At 44.6% G+C, this 13,896-nt stretch overlaps 1 protein-coding gene across 4 annotated transcripts in view; it reads left to right on the forward strand.

The window, feature by feature from the left end:
* MICU1 (mitochondrial calcium uptake 1) overlaps positions 1-13,347 on the forward strand; it is a 107,298-nt gene extending 93,951 nt beyond the window's left edge. For all 4 annotated transcript variants that reach the window (XM_061447302.1, XM_061447283.1, XM_061447311.1 and 1 more), the window contains 3 exons: positions 3,496-3,604; positions 10,700-10,789; positions 12,578-13,347. In XM_061447302.1, coding sequence (XP_061303286.1) covers positions 3,496-3,604; positions 10,700-10,789; positions 12,578-12,738 — 360 coding nt within the window. In that variant the 3' untranslated portion in view covers positions 12,739-13,347. The remainder of the gene's footprint in view (positions 1-3,495; positions 3,605-10,699; positions 10,790-12,577) is intronic.
* Positions 13,348-13,896: the final 549 nt, after the last annotated feature.

Raw genomic sequence — 13,896 nt, forward strand, 5'->3', positions numbered from 1 at the left:
CAACAGCCCCAAGTAATTAACTGCAAGCAATGTCAAAAAGTTAAAAACTGGAGGAAACCATGAGTGAGCCAAAAGGCCACGCTCAGAGTTGTGTTCCTGCCGGAGGAGCTGCATTACCTGTAGCTTTGCGTGGCCTTGGAGTGCCAGAAAGAGGATGGTTTTTGCCAATTCCCTCGTGTTTTGTAGGAAAAATAGGCTTGATAATTAATAGGCTACTATCAGTAGATAGTGTCAGCGTCATCAGAGCTGAGGTGCACTGTGTGTTAATATTTGGAAGTCTCATTTCTCAAAGTCTTTGTCACCGGCTTGAATAAGACCACTGATGTTTCAAAGGTTGTGTCCCTTTATTTGATCTTTGAGCGAGACACTGCAGATTCAGCTTTTCCAATACCTCTGTTTCCCCTGGGTCCTAATAGAAGTTATTTGATTTCTTATGGAAAAAGTACTTAACAGTGATGTGTGCTTAACAGAAAAGTATCAGCTCTGTTGTTAACATTCTCAGACTGTCAATTCTTTTTCTGTAATTTGTATTTTCCTAATATATATATTTGTATATATATTATTGAACAATAGGTGAGTGTATGAGAAATTAGGCAGTGGGAGTTATTTTGGAAGGTTTCTTACAGCAGATGTTTTTTTCTTTCATGTGTAAGCCAAGACCCTGACATCTGTGGCAGAGGAAGAACATTTTGTTTTTACCTTATTCCTCATCCCCAAATCAGCCAGAATGCATTTCTATTTGCAGATAATCAGATTTAGAGCAAGTCTTTTTTTCTTTATTTATTTCAAGGACTTTCAAGGAGAGAATTTGGGAAATAGGACAAAAAATGACATTAGCAGTCTTGGTAGAAAACACATGATTCCTTAGACCAGGGGGACTGAGACACCCAAACCTCTAAAACAGGACAACATCTCTGTTAGCAAGTACAAGATATTTAATGGTTTAAAGCATGCAAGAAGTGCCAGCCACTTTGCACTGGAAGCAGATAAGCCTTTTTTGCAGCCAGGGCAGCTCAAAGTCAATGCTTATGCAGACCAAGAGAAATCAGGCACTGAAATCCTCCACTTTATCAGGTTTTAGCTCACAGTGAATCCAGCCTGGTGCCTAACTTTGCGTTGTTTTTTATTCAAGAGAACTTGTTCTTGAAAGTTTAAGGGGTTCCTTTTTCCCAGGGTATTTTAGAAGACCATATTCCTTGCAGATTTGCGTGCAGCGCTTTGTGTCTAATACACTTATGTACTTTTGTTGGATCGCCCTGGTGCAGCTGTCAGTGGTTTTAAGTAGCTTTAATTTTGCCCATCTCTTTAGAAACAGGACTGCCATGACAACACTCATGTTAACCCCTTTTCAGGCTTTCTGGGTATGTTATTCAGGGATGCACTTGCAAAGTTTTTTTTTGTAAATGAATGGAGTATTAAACCAGTTTCCAGCTTGAAACTGCAGAAGCTCAATGCTGGCATTGTTTCTTCCTCTGTGTTGGTAACCCAGACATCTGCAGAGCAGATCGGCCGGCTTTGGTCAGGGTCTGGTTTACTCCCATCACATAAAAAAGGAGCAGGGCCCAGGCTATCCACTGCTCCCCCTTCGGCTCCCTGGCCTCAGTGAGACATTAAAGCCACCCAGCCACTTTATTTATCCTGCAATACTTTCCAGTCATTGAACACCTTCTAGGTCACAGGTTTATTATGCAAACGTGTTTTGCAGGAAGAATTTTTCCCCAAATCCCTTATTTTCATGCTTCACTACCCTACTTTTATAGCAGCATAGTATAATTACCTGCACAGTTTACTAACCTGCTGTAACTCTCCTCTACACTGAAAGCAGTAGGGGCTTTGATTTGCTATTACTTGCCAAAAGAAAAGAGGAAATGAAATAGAATAATTTTGATAGTGTGATGCTGGGAGGGAAGCACCAGTAATTATACCAAATCTACCCAGTGAGCTTTACACTGGAAATATAGTTTACCTTGTGAGTGCTTTCTAATGAAGTCTGCCAGGCATCATCTTCATTGTCTGATGCAACTACCTTTTCTGCACAAGGCAACCCTGACAGCCTCCAAAATGTTAAAGCTCTGGGTTTAATCTAACCTGTAGCCACTTTCTGACATCATTATTCTACATACCTGCTTCTGGGAATGGATAACCTGCTTTTATTTTTCTTGAGGGAAAATCCCATCTTACCCTGGATGTGTGAACTCCTCTGCATATTCAGTGGAGCTGCCACACTCTACTTTGTTTAAAATTGCTAACAGTTCTCACCTTCAGATTAGACACACAGCTGCTTTTCTGCTAGGAAGAAGGACTGGAGATGTCTAATATTTACAGGCAAGCTATTTGGTTTATGTCTCCCTAACTGCTAGAAAACCAACTTGACTTTTCAGAAACTAGTGATTCAGGTTGTCTTCCACACATGATTTGGGAGTGGTGTAGCATATTTTTCTGTTGAGGTGGCAGAGGGTGGCAGTGAGATGTAATTCTCCCTGGCTGAAAACTGGGTTCCCAGGTGAAAAGCCCTAATTTTTACAGAGGTGTTTGAACTAAGATGCATGTTGCAAGCAGATACGTGTTTCTGGAGTTTGCCTGCTTATGTATCCTTTGTATTACTTAAATGATTAAAGGATTCAGGCTTATGAATCAACAGCTAGATCTGCAAATGCCTTGAAAGGAGTGGTCATCCAGATCCCATAATCACTATCCTAGTATCCTCCAGGTATGCAATTTCTCGTGATTCCAAATTAACACTAGCTTCTATTATATAATGGAAACATCTTTTAGTCTTTCAGTGGAGACATGAATAACTCACAAAGAGTTGAGCAGTGCTGACAAACACATCGATGGGGAACAGATAGACTTTCATACTCAGACTTTAAGGTAATTTTTCCTCTGTCGACTAGTCAGTGCACGCCTGAGGCTGTCTCTGTCTCTGGTTTTATTTTCTTTTTGGTAGCTGGAAAGGAGTTAAAGCTGCTGCTAGCCTCAACTATAACATTCATCAATAAAATACTAATTCTCATAATACTGATGGCATTTTTGCTACAGAGATTCAGTGTCTCCGTCCACATGAAATCCCAGATTTGTAGGATACCCCCATACATCATTGGTTTAGATTTTTCAGCTGGTGAAAGGACCTTGAGTTTATGTATGTAAGTATGTAAACCTTCCCTGTCAGATCTGTTGTCCATGTGTGCATTTTGCTGTCTCATCCTTTTTGGTCTGGATCCATAAATCCAGGGCTGACAAAGCCTGCTGTTGCATTTGTTGGTGTGCATGCTGTGCAATGTACATCAGTGCTGTATTGCCACATAGTTACAGTGACGATAGAGACAAGCTGCAAATTTTCTGTAGTTCTGCTTACTTGAGTGCACACTTGAGTGTGCAGATGAATTCCCCTTGGGCTACAGCTTTGGGCAGACGAATCATTTTGTCATTTGTAATCCAGGTAATGTCACTTTCTCCTTTTCCTGTCACTGTAAGACCATCTTTTCTCTCTCCCAGGGGCTGACATTTGAGGAGGTGGAGAACTTCTTCACTTTTCTGAAGAACATAAATGACGTGGACACAGCTTTGAGCTTCTACCACATGGCTGGAGCTTCGCTTGATAAAGGTATTAAAACTTGAGATGGACAGGCACTGAAAGCTTGAGGGAGTGCAATTCATGCAGTGTCTTTAGAGTTGGGAAGGTGTCAAATGAGCCCAACTGACACGTTAAAAATGTACCAAAATCGCAGTTCCTCCCTGTAATGAGAGGTTTAACTCGCTGCATCCATGGATAAAGAGGGGTGTTAGGCTTTATGCTTCCCTAGTTTTAGATATAGAGGGGGGAAAAAAAGGCTGAAATGTGTAGCCTGAATAGCGGTAATACTTCAGCAGGACTATTCAGGCCTGATACATGCAGAGGCAAGATGACCTAGTGAGTGTATCACAGGCTCTGGTACCAGATCCCAGGCACACCGCTGTTTCTTCTTCATCGCCATTTCTGAAGTGACCTATTTTTCTCCTTTTACAGAGTACTTGAAATATTGCTAGCAAAGGCAAGCAGTATTATAAGAAGTATTCTTGCAAATTGTGTCTTCTGTAGAGCTCTCTGCGATGGGTGTATTAGAGGCACTAACCATCTGCGGAGATGATGGCAAGAGCAAGGCACAACCCTTGTTCTGTTTCAGCTTTGCTTAAAAATAGGAGGCTTTGCCTAGAAGTAAGAGCTGTATGGCCAGCTACTGCATTTCTGATCTGAAATGCAAGTGATGGCAACCACCTTTGGATGTCTCAGCATTATGGAGGGAAGCAGGGGAAGCATTAAAACGCCATAGAGGTCCCAAACTAAGCACTGAAGTCTACTCAGAGCAGGCTCAGATAACCCACAGTCCAGAGGCTGCATGTGGCCAGAGGAGCTGGCTGAATAAACCTCAGGGCTGGTGTTTCCAGGGGACCTTGGTAATACCATGGCTTATTGATCAGACCAATACATATCCTTCTTCATCTCATCATGTGTTTTCTGAGCTAATCCATATCAGGTTTGTTCTCAGATCCAACACACTGATTAAAAAAAAAAAAAAGAAATATTTAAACAAAAAATATCCCAGCTCTCTGCTGCCAGGATCTGTCGCAAGTGCTTTCTTTTGTTTTCTTCTTTTAAGAGATGCTTTTTTTAAGCGCTGAGACTGGGAGTATAAAAAAAAAAAAGGATGGCAAACTCGTTAGAAGTTTTTTAGGCTAAGTGGAAACCTTGTCTAGTGGAAAGTTAAAACTGATTTATTTGGGCAGCTGCAAAACTGGAAGTAAGCTATTCTTCCAACTGCTGCTGTTGTGGGAATATTAAGACATTAATAGGTTTTGGGGCAGTGGAATTACAAAGGGAGTCAAATGTGAACAGACCTTCTTACTTTTGACTTTTTATGGGGGAAATCATCTGTACTCTTTGTTTTAGTTCACCATTATCTTAAGACAAAGTTAAAAGAAGCCGGTAGGATTTTCTTTCATTTAAAAGCAAAATATGAAGTACAGATGTGCTCCTTTCTGCAGTGTCCCACAAGGAGGTAATAGCCCAGCAAATCCAATTTACTTAGTGTCAACAGTAAATTAGCAGTTGCCCAATTGTGGAATATGTTTGCGTGGAGTATTTAGGTCCACATGCAGTTGGTAAATCAGTGTGATTTGCTGTTTAATTATGTGCAATTAATGAGCTTCTGCTGGAGCCACAGCCATTGAGCTGGGAGGATTTGGCTGGAGTGAGTAAACCATGGGGAGGGTTGGTGGTGTGCAGGGCATGGCTTCAAGCCACTTATGGGCTTGGCTCTCCCCAGACCCCTGTCCCTGCCTGCAGGGTCCCAGCTTTCATGAGAGATTTTTTTTCGGGCTCATGCAGGAGAAAAGGGTTATTCTATAAATCACCTCCTTGCATGTGTCTGGTAGCTGACGTATATCACCCTCGCATCCTTCTATCCTGCTCAACCCAGAGATGATCTGGGCAGGAGATATGAAGAGAGAGTTTTGCTGTGGTCTGACTGAAGGTGCAAAGCAAGCTGCAGTAGTACACCTCGGTGATCCCTTTGAAGTAGGCATCTGTCTGCTCTCATGCCTAAATTGTCTGTGCATTACCCATTTCCATATGTGTGCACTCTGAGTCTGGATATTGCACACACAAATCAAATAAGCAATAATTGGAGTGTGCTCTTGCAAAAATCAAGCTTTCATAAAGTTGCTTATTAAAAACCAAGAAATGTAAAAATTACTTATCATATAGGGAGGAGGAAGTGTATTAAATGAATTGCTGCTAACCTAATGCACCAAACATTAGGTTTTTAGAAACATAATCAGGTTAGCACCAAATACTTTTAGAAGGGCCATTTAAAATTTAAGAGTTAAAAAAAAAGGATAGCATCAGACATTGCACCATAGATTTGCAGTGTTCCGGGCTTGGGGCAGAGTGGCTGGAAAGCTGCTTAGCAGAAAAGGGACCAGGGGTGTTGACTGACAGCCACTGAGCATGAGCCAGCTTGTGCCCAGGCAGCCAAGAAGGCCAACAGCATCCTGCCCTGTATCTGCAGTAGTGTGGCCAGCAGGGCCAGGGCAGTGATCATCCCCTTCTGCTCAGCACTGGTGAGACTGCACCTTGAATACTGTGTTCAGTTCTGGGCTCCTCACTACAAGGAAGACATTGAGGTGCTGGAGCAGGTCCATAGAAGGGCAACAAAGATGGTGGTGAAGGGTCTGGAGCACAAGTCTTATTGAGAGAGGCTGAGAGAACTGGGGTTGTTTAGTCTGGAGAAGAGAAGGATAGGGGACCTTATCGTTGCCTGCAACAACTACCTGAAAGGAGGTTGAAGTGAGGTGGGAGTCAGTCTCTTTTCCCAAGTAACAAGGGATAGAACAAAAGATAATGGCCTCAAACTGCACCAGGGGAGGTTTAGGCTGGATATTAGGGAAGATTTCTTCACAGAGAGGGTAGTCGGGCATTGGAACAGGCTTTCCAGGGCAGCATTGAAAAACCGTGTAGATGAGGCCCTCAGTGACATGGTTTAGTGGTGATCTTGGCAGTCCTGGGGTAATAGTGGGATTTGATGATCTTAAAGGTCTTCTCCAACCGAGCTGATTCAGTGAAACATCCATAGGTTGACAACCTGGGTTTTGTGTTGAATTAAAGTAGCAGCTTCTTCTAAAAAGGGTCATAAAGCTGTATTTTAATGACCCACAGAATAACACACAGATTATTTGTCAGTCAGTCTTTCATTTTACCAGAAACACAATAGCTGAGATTCTCTTAAATCAGAAGCATTACTTGGAAAACTTTCCCAGCATGGGCTTACAGCTGGCAGCAGGACAGGAGCTGAATTTGTCACTTATTCCCCTTTTGAGGCGAGGGTGTGAATTGCACTTTTTTTTGGCACCATCTGCAGCCAGACTTTCCAAGCAGCCATTCTGCTGGCACCGGCAGAGAGCCATAATATAACTCCTTTGTGTTTTAGGATAAGGCACAGATGTGTTCTGCTGGAGGTGGGCCAAAGCAAGGGGAGATGGCTGAGCCCACTGCTCGCTCCAGTGGCAAAGCTGGCTTGGTGTTGGGCTGGAGCCCAGGACAGGTTAATGGAAGATCATTTTATTTGAAGTATGGAGTTTGAAAAAGCTGCAGACTTGACAGGGAATTTGAAGGGAGGTAGATGTGAGTTTTGAGTGCAGCAGGTATTTGTCATTGAATTGCTGCTTACTTTAATCTGCCTTCAAGGCTGGATGAAAGAAGTCAGTGCCCCATGGAGGCGCAGCTCATATTGCTCCTCTGGAGTAATGGCACGTGGTCAATGCTGGTTGTTTGCGTGGGGAGGACTTCTGTAGAGTAGGTAAATTTGGCAGGGATCTCTTGAGGCCCTCTAGTTGAACAGGGTCACCTACAGCAGCTTGCCCAGGGCCCCCTACAGTCAGGTTTCGGATCTCTCCAAGGATGAAAATATTACAGCCTCTCATGGTTAGTAAAAAAGCCTGGATGAGTATTTAAGGTAATTTGTGAAGAGCTGAGTAATGAAATCTAGTGTCCTGCAGAGGTAAGACAATGTCATGGGTTGCCACCTTTGCTGCCCTCAGACCAGTGCACTGATGCATATATGTGTGCATCCTGATGGAGAGGGACCACGGAAGTGCTCAGCACCACGTCCTTCGGCAAGAGTGCTCCAGAACTCATCTGCCCCTTTGGTTTTAGTACATGCACAATTGCTGTGCAGTGTTTGCTGAGCACTGATGCAATGAGTTGTTGTGTTGCTGTTACAGCAGAGGATGTCTGTCCGCAAGGATGTAAGAAATTGGCTCACTAATCCCAAGGACAGGCTCTCCATAAATCTCCAGCCCCTGGAAAATGCTGAGTACCTCTCAGTTTAGAAACCACTTTGTGTTGGAATCTCCTTTTTTTACTTATATATGACTGTGACTATCACATAAGCAGTGGATTTGTGCCTTTGGTCTGGTAGCTCTGCTTTTGTCCCCAGAAGCATGATCTCCATGACTTTCCATGATGCTCCTTTTCATGTCAAAGGAGTTTCTACTCAGCTGCAGGGCTGCAGCCTTGCATTTTGAGAAGAAAAACATGCTGTGCCACAGGATTGCATAGGGTTTATACATCTCTCTTCTGAAAGGACATTTCAGTACATACACATGCAAATGATTTGAAAAGGTTAAATAGAGTTTTACTAGCTCTGTTGTTAATGATGGCATCCAACTTTTCCAGCTGGGATGCTTAAAATGAAACGTGCCTATCAATGTGAGACCCTAAATAGCCTGATTTCTGGAAACCCAAAACACACATCCTGCCTCTGCAGTGTGGGACCACCCAAGGCAGGGAGCCCTGCTCGCATCACCCTGGGTGCCATTCTGGAAATGGCAGCAACCCAGCTGCCCATTATTTTGGCCAAATGTGTGATTAATCTCAAGACAGAGGAAAAAACATGAAGTTTGTCACCTGGCAAGGCTCTCCCTCATTGAAAAATGGTGTTTGTAAGCACTTAGTGAGTCATTGCTTGCTCTGTGGTTCTGGGAATTGGAGTGGAAAAAAAAGATAACACACTAAAAATGCATAAAATAACTCAGATTGCTTATTAAAGGAACCAGTGGGAGACACCAACACTTGCAATTTCGGTGGTGGACTGTTAAAGCCCTTTTTGGAGGGCTGCTGCCATCTAATGCACCTACTTGCTTGTGCTGTGGTTCATTCAGTCATGTTGCATCTTGGCGGCAAATCTGTGTGTCTTCAAAAACAGAGGGATGCATGGATGTGATGGCTTGTCCCTGTGCTTAAAACATTGATTCACCCTTTTCCTTTACTATCCAGCTGTGCCACAGGTGTAGCACCGTACATTCTGCAGCCTGGCTGGTGCAGGTGGGTTGGGAGAGACACGCAGTCTCACCTCGGCTTGTTTGGCAAGGTTTGGGCATAAGGCTGGGGAACAAAATTAATTCAAGTCGTCTTTAATGATTCCATTGCCTCTGCCCTCCTCAAAGCAAGCTCTGGCTGCCAGTAGGACACACACAGAAGCAGCAGCTGTATCCTGACTTACAGTGACAGAACTGAAATACAGAATAATAACTGCAGATCAGTGCTACATCTATCATATAGGAAAGGACTTTAACTCAAAAAGAACAATTACAGGAAACAGCGGGTGCCTACTTGAGATCATTTATATTTTAATCCACCTTTTGTTTAATTTCAGTTTTCTCCTGCACTAGGGATTTTACAGGGAGAAAGGACCTGATGGTGGCTGTGGGTTCTTCGTGGATAACCCCAAAACTCACTTAGGGAAGCAGAAATGGGATGGAAGAAACCAATAATCTGAACATTCATTGAAAGAAAAAAAAAAGGAAAAACAAAAACAAAAACCCCAACCACACAAACCCCACACTATTAGAAACATTTTATGCAGGTTCTATTTAATCCTGTTATGGTGCAGATCAGCTGCTTATTCTTGACTTTCTGACACATAACTCTTCAAAATTTCTGAAGGGCAGAGTACATGAACCCAGAAGGATGCTGTGGATGAAAGCAGATGCTTTATTTGGTCTCAGTCTGATTTTGTGTCGTGCCACTTCACTCTTTTGCCTTGCTGAATGAAGGGGAGCTCTGCAGCTAAACATTCATCCTAGTTCCTGTGGGCTTGCTGCTGCAGTGCAAAGCCTCTGTGGATAGGGTTTCCTTGGGTCAGAATTCATAGGGAAACAATTTAACAAAATACATTCACATCCATGCAAAGCCCTTCCATTTTATTGGGTTGTGCAAAGCCCTTTTGTTTTATCAGGTGTCTGGAACGGAGCAGACTGTTTCAAGCCTGACAAAAGTGACAGCTGAGCTACTCTTACCTCCCCTCCTTCCTTAATTAGCAGCCATCAGAAACAAACTAGAGGGCAGCCAGACATGCACAAATACCTGTAAGGAAACAGCTAAAACAGCCCAGTGAGTTTGAGGTTTTTTCTTTCTTTATGCAGCAAAACCTACTGCATAACCCTGCCAGACTGATAGCTCCATGGCTTGCTCTTTTCTAGAGGTGTGAATAAAACTACTGCTCGCCTCTTTGCTGATGAGCTCAGCTGCCAGTCTGAGGTGGGGGAAGTGAAATAACTTGTTACAACTCTTTATTTTATTGCAAGGTTGACTGTGTCTGCTTGTTGCAGAGCCTGTCACATGAGCCCATAGTCACAGGGAGACCATGGATGGGTTCATTCTGCAGTTATTGGCCCTGAGTTGCTTAACAGGAAGACTGGTTGTTATTACTCCCAACCTGTTGGAATACTTGGTTCATAGACTATCATCTTTGTAGTTCAGTAGGAAGGAGCCGCCTTGTTGATCAAGCCCATCTGGAGAGGTTTTCCACGTGGTGTTTGACAGGGTGCAAACTCCAATTTTATAACTTAATTTGGGGGGAAAATGTTTCATCTCTGTTTTTAACGTTTATGTTCAACACAGGTATCAGCACACTGGTGCTTACCAGTAGCATAACACCCCAGGCAGTGTAGCATTATGAAGGCAAAGGCTTTGAGGAGCGTGATTTTGAGGCATGTATTAAATGGGCCGGGGACGAAGCTTATTTCAAGCCTCTTTGAACACGACACACTTTTGTAAAGGCAGTTTTCTGTGGAGGAAAAACGAGTCTTCTGCTCCTCTGCCTGTGTTTGCTGCAGTTGGCAGATCACATCTCGCTAACCTTGTGCCCTCTCTCCATTGCAGTGACAATGCAGCAAGTGGCCAAGACAGTAGCCAAGGTGGAGCTCTCCGACCATGTGTGCGACGTGGTGTTTGCACTCTTTGACTGTGATGGTGAGTGACCTCAACCTTGCCCCATTCTCCTGCCCTTCTGGGAAGGGTATTTGATGATACCCAGCTTCCAAGACGTTGATCTTAAAGCACTGGATGCGCAGGTTCCACCCCCACTCCCAAACTCTGTTTTGTTTAACAAAATGAGCTATTGTGCTCCAGTGTTGGAAATGAGCCTGTCTAGTGTTTTGTTATCTCCAAAGTCCTGGACAAATAGCTTAATTAATGGCAGCTCTGTGCTTTGCTGGGAAGCTTGTTGCCTTGCTGGCCCATAGAGGATGTGAGCACTTTGGGGTAGCTTGTTGCCACACTGAAGCAGTCTTGGGTTGGGAATTCATGAGAATTGTACTTCATAAGCATTAGTGAAGTCTTTGCCACCAGGGGATGGTGGCAGCAATTCAGACTTGGAAAGTACCAAAATTCTGCATTTGCCCAGAACTGTCAAGCCAAAACCAGAGACCTTGCTGGCATCCTGATTCTTCAGCAAGGTCATAGGGATCTGACAGCTCTGAGTGGCAGCAGTGATACATAAATAGACGGGTTTTTTGCATTCTGATATATAAATATTAGCATTTTAAAAGAATTTTTATTTTATTCTTTATTGTCCCTCTGGGTTTCAGCACCACCTGCTTCTTTGCACCTTTCTAAGGTTGCATCTCTTGTTTTATGCTCTCTGCTTCAGTGCTGAAGAAGTGAACCAAGGATTCTTATCTCCTAAGAGAATCTGCTAAATATTTTGATAGCAAACCTTTGGGGGAAAAGACTGTGGTTGCCAAAGGAGTCCCTGAAAGGAAAGAATCAAGTGGAAAAGCAGGCACAAACCTCCTTTGTGTGTTTTCACTCTCTCAATGTTTAAAGACGTTACCATGCATGCATCAAAAACCTGCAGCACTGGAGGGAATTTTACTCACCTCTTGATATTTTGCTAGAATTCTGCTGCCCAGATTTGCATTCAGATGTAAGGCAGGCAAAAAGCTTTCAAATGAAGCAACTTGTTCATGAAACAAAATGATGTGATTCCCCGTATCAGCCAGAGAGGTTCTTTCTCTTTTGATCCGGGGAACTGATGACACTGGTGAGTTTGTTTCTGGAGGGCTGATGTCCCTTCTATCTCTTCTGTGCCCAAAGGTGGGTTGTTTTCCTTTGCTGCTCCCCAGAAGCTAAAATCGGTGCTGTCAGCTGTGCGCCATAGGCAGGGGAGCAGAACAGGCAACAGGATACATGTGGCATAGTGGCAGGAGCCATCGGCCCCTCAGCAGAGAGGCATCAGGCTGTTGTTTGCACTGTGGTGCTGCTGTCCCCTCTGATCAGCCAGTGCCCTAAATAAAAATCCCAGAGGTTTTAATTTATTTGTGGTTAAGCAACTATGGAATAAAAATTGCCCCAATTTACTATAATCTTATTTTTAGTATAAATTTAGTTGACATAGTTCTCAGTATCCTCACTAGACTACTTCAATGAACCTTTCCTTCTACTCCATTAAGAAAAATCTGCTGTTACCCTGTGCTCCTGTAATTTCCTAAACCACTTAAAGCAGAATGTTCCCTGTGGGTGCATGGGCATTTGCTTTTGCATCTTCAAGCCCCAGAACTCTGGGCCCTGCAAGACATTGCTGACCTGATGTGGGTCAGCAACCTGTGCTCAGCAGGGTATTTTGGGAGGTTGAAGCCAAACATGATTTCAGTTTCTGCAAGAAATGACACTTGTGGCTGCTGCCCTTTAAAGTTAGTGCATGCAGGGAGGAGGTTGTTGGTGGGGTTTAGTGTTTCTAATTTTTTTGTCTTCTTGCAGGGAATGGTGAGCTGAGCAACAAGGAGTTTGTTGCCATAATGAAGCAGCGCCTTATGAGAGGCTTGGAGAAGCCCAAGGACATGGGCTTCACACGACTCATGCGGGCAATGTGGAAATGTGCCCAGGAGACAGCGTGGGACTTTGCCATGCCCAAGCACTAGTGGGGTCAGGCAGGAGTGCCCAGGTTCCCTGTCACAGCCCTGCCACCACTGCCTGCAGACACCTGTTGGATGGCACCAGGCTCTGGCAAGCCCAGACTGTTCATAACAGGAGATTTTTGTAAATCAAAGTTAGAAATGAAAGCCTGTTGTATTTGCAGCTTCTGCTTGCTGCTGATGTGCCTCTCAGGAAAAAGAAAAGGACTTTTGAGTCACCACCCCTGCTTTGTGATGAGCCTTGCCTGCACACCTGGGCATGGAGCAGTCTTGTGGGGCTACACCCAAATCACTTATTTAATGTTATTACAAAATGGCATGGGGTTTATTTTAATTTCTTAGATCGCTCGTTAGTGGTGGGACCTAGGAGCGGACGCTGGAGCAGCCAGCTGGTGAAAGCCACCGCAGGGTTTTGGTTGGCTGAGTGCTCTATGCTCCCCCAGGCTTTTGAGGAAGGGTGGACAGGACAGATGCATCCACAAGAGGGCTGCCTGAGCCAAGGTGCTGCCTCTGGTGGAAGAACAGTTAAAGACCAACTGGCTCGCCCACCCATCCTGCCTTGCATAACCAGCCTGCTGCCAGCGAGATATCCTTCTCTGAGGGGAATTGTTCTGTAACAGGAGTAGCCTGAAAGACGTTATTTGCCAAGTGTTGTCCTCTCTGTATCATGTAAAGATGTTGCTCATAACATGGCCTGTGGCTTGTCTCTTTTGACTGATTCATGTCTTCACTTCAGGATGCTGGCAAGTCACCAGAGATGGGGTGTTTGGAAGGAGGATTAAAAAACCATGACTTTCCAGCACTAGAAAGCCTAGAGCTGCTGTGTTGCATCTACTCTCGGGTAGCACGTTCTGTTCAGGTGCTGTCCTCTGGACTGTCACGTTACCCGGGCGGGTGCTTGGTGGCAGGCTTTGCTCATCCTGCCTGCAGTGATGGTTATTCTGCCCGTCCCGCCTGCTCCCCACAGCCCTCCGCGGAGCCGTCACCGTCTTGACACCATTCGGTCCTCTTCCGAGAGCGGGAGTAGGAGCAGGTGCCGCCGTTCCGCCCGCCGTACCCAACGGCTGGTGGTGCCCGGGCACCGATGGCGGGGCCTGGCTCCGCCCCAATGACACCGGGCGACGATGACGCCATCAGGCCGCGCACGGCCCCGCCCCTTTCCCC

This window comes from Pezoporus flaviventris, unplaced genomic scaffold (assembly GCF_033815535.1).
Source record: "Pezoporus flaviventris isolate CSIRO_AGI_PZ_B2104156 unplaced genomic scaffold, CSIRO_AGI_Pfla_v1 ptg000001l, whole genome shotgun sequence".
Taxonomy (NCBI): Eukaryota; Metazoa; Chordata; class Aves; order Psittaciformes; family Psittacidae; genus Pezoporus; species Pezoporus flaviventris.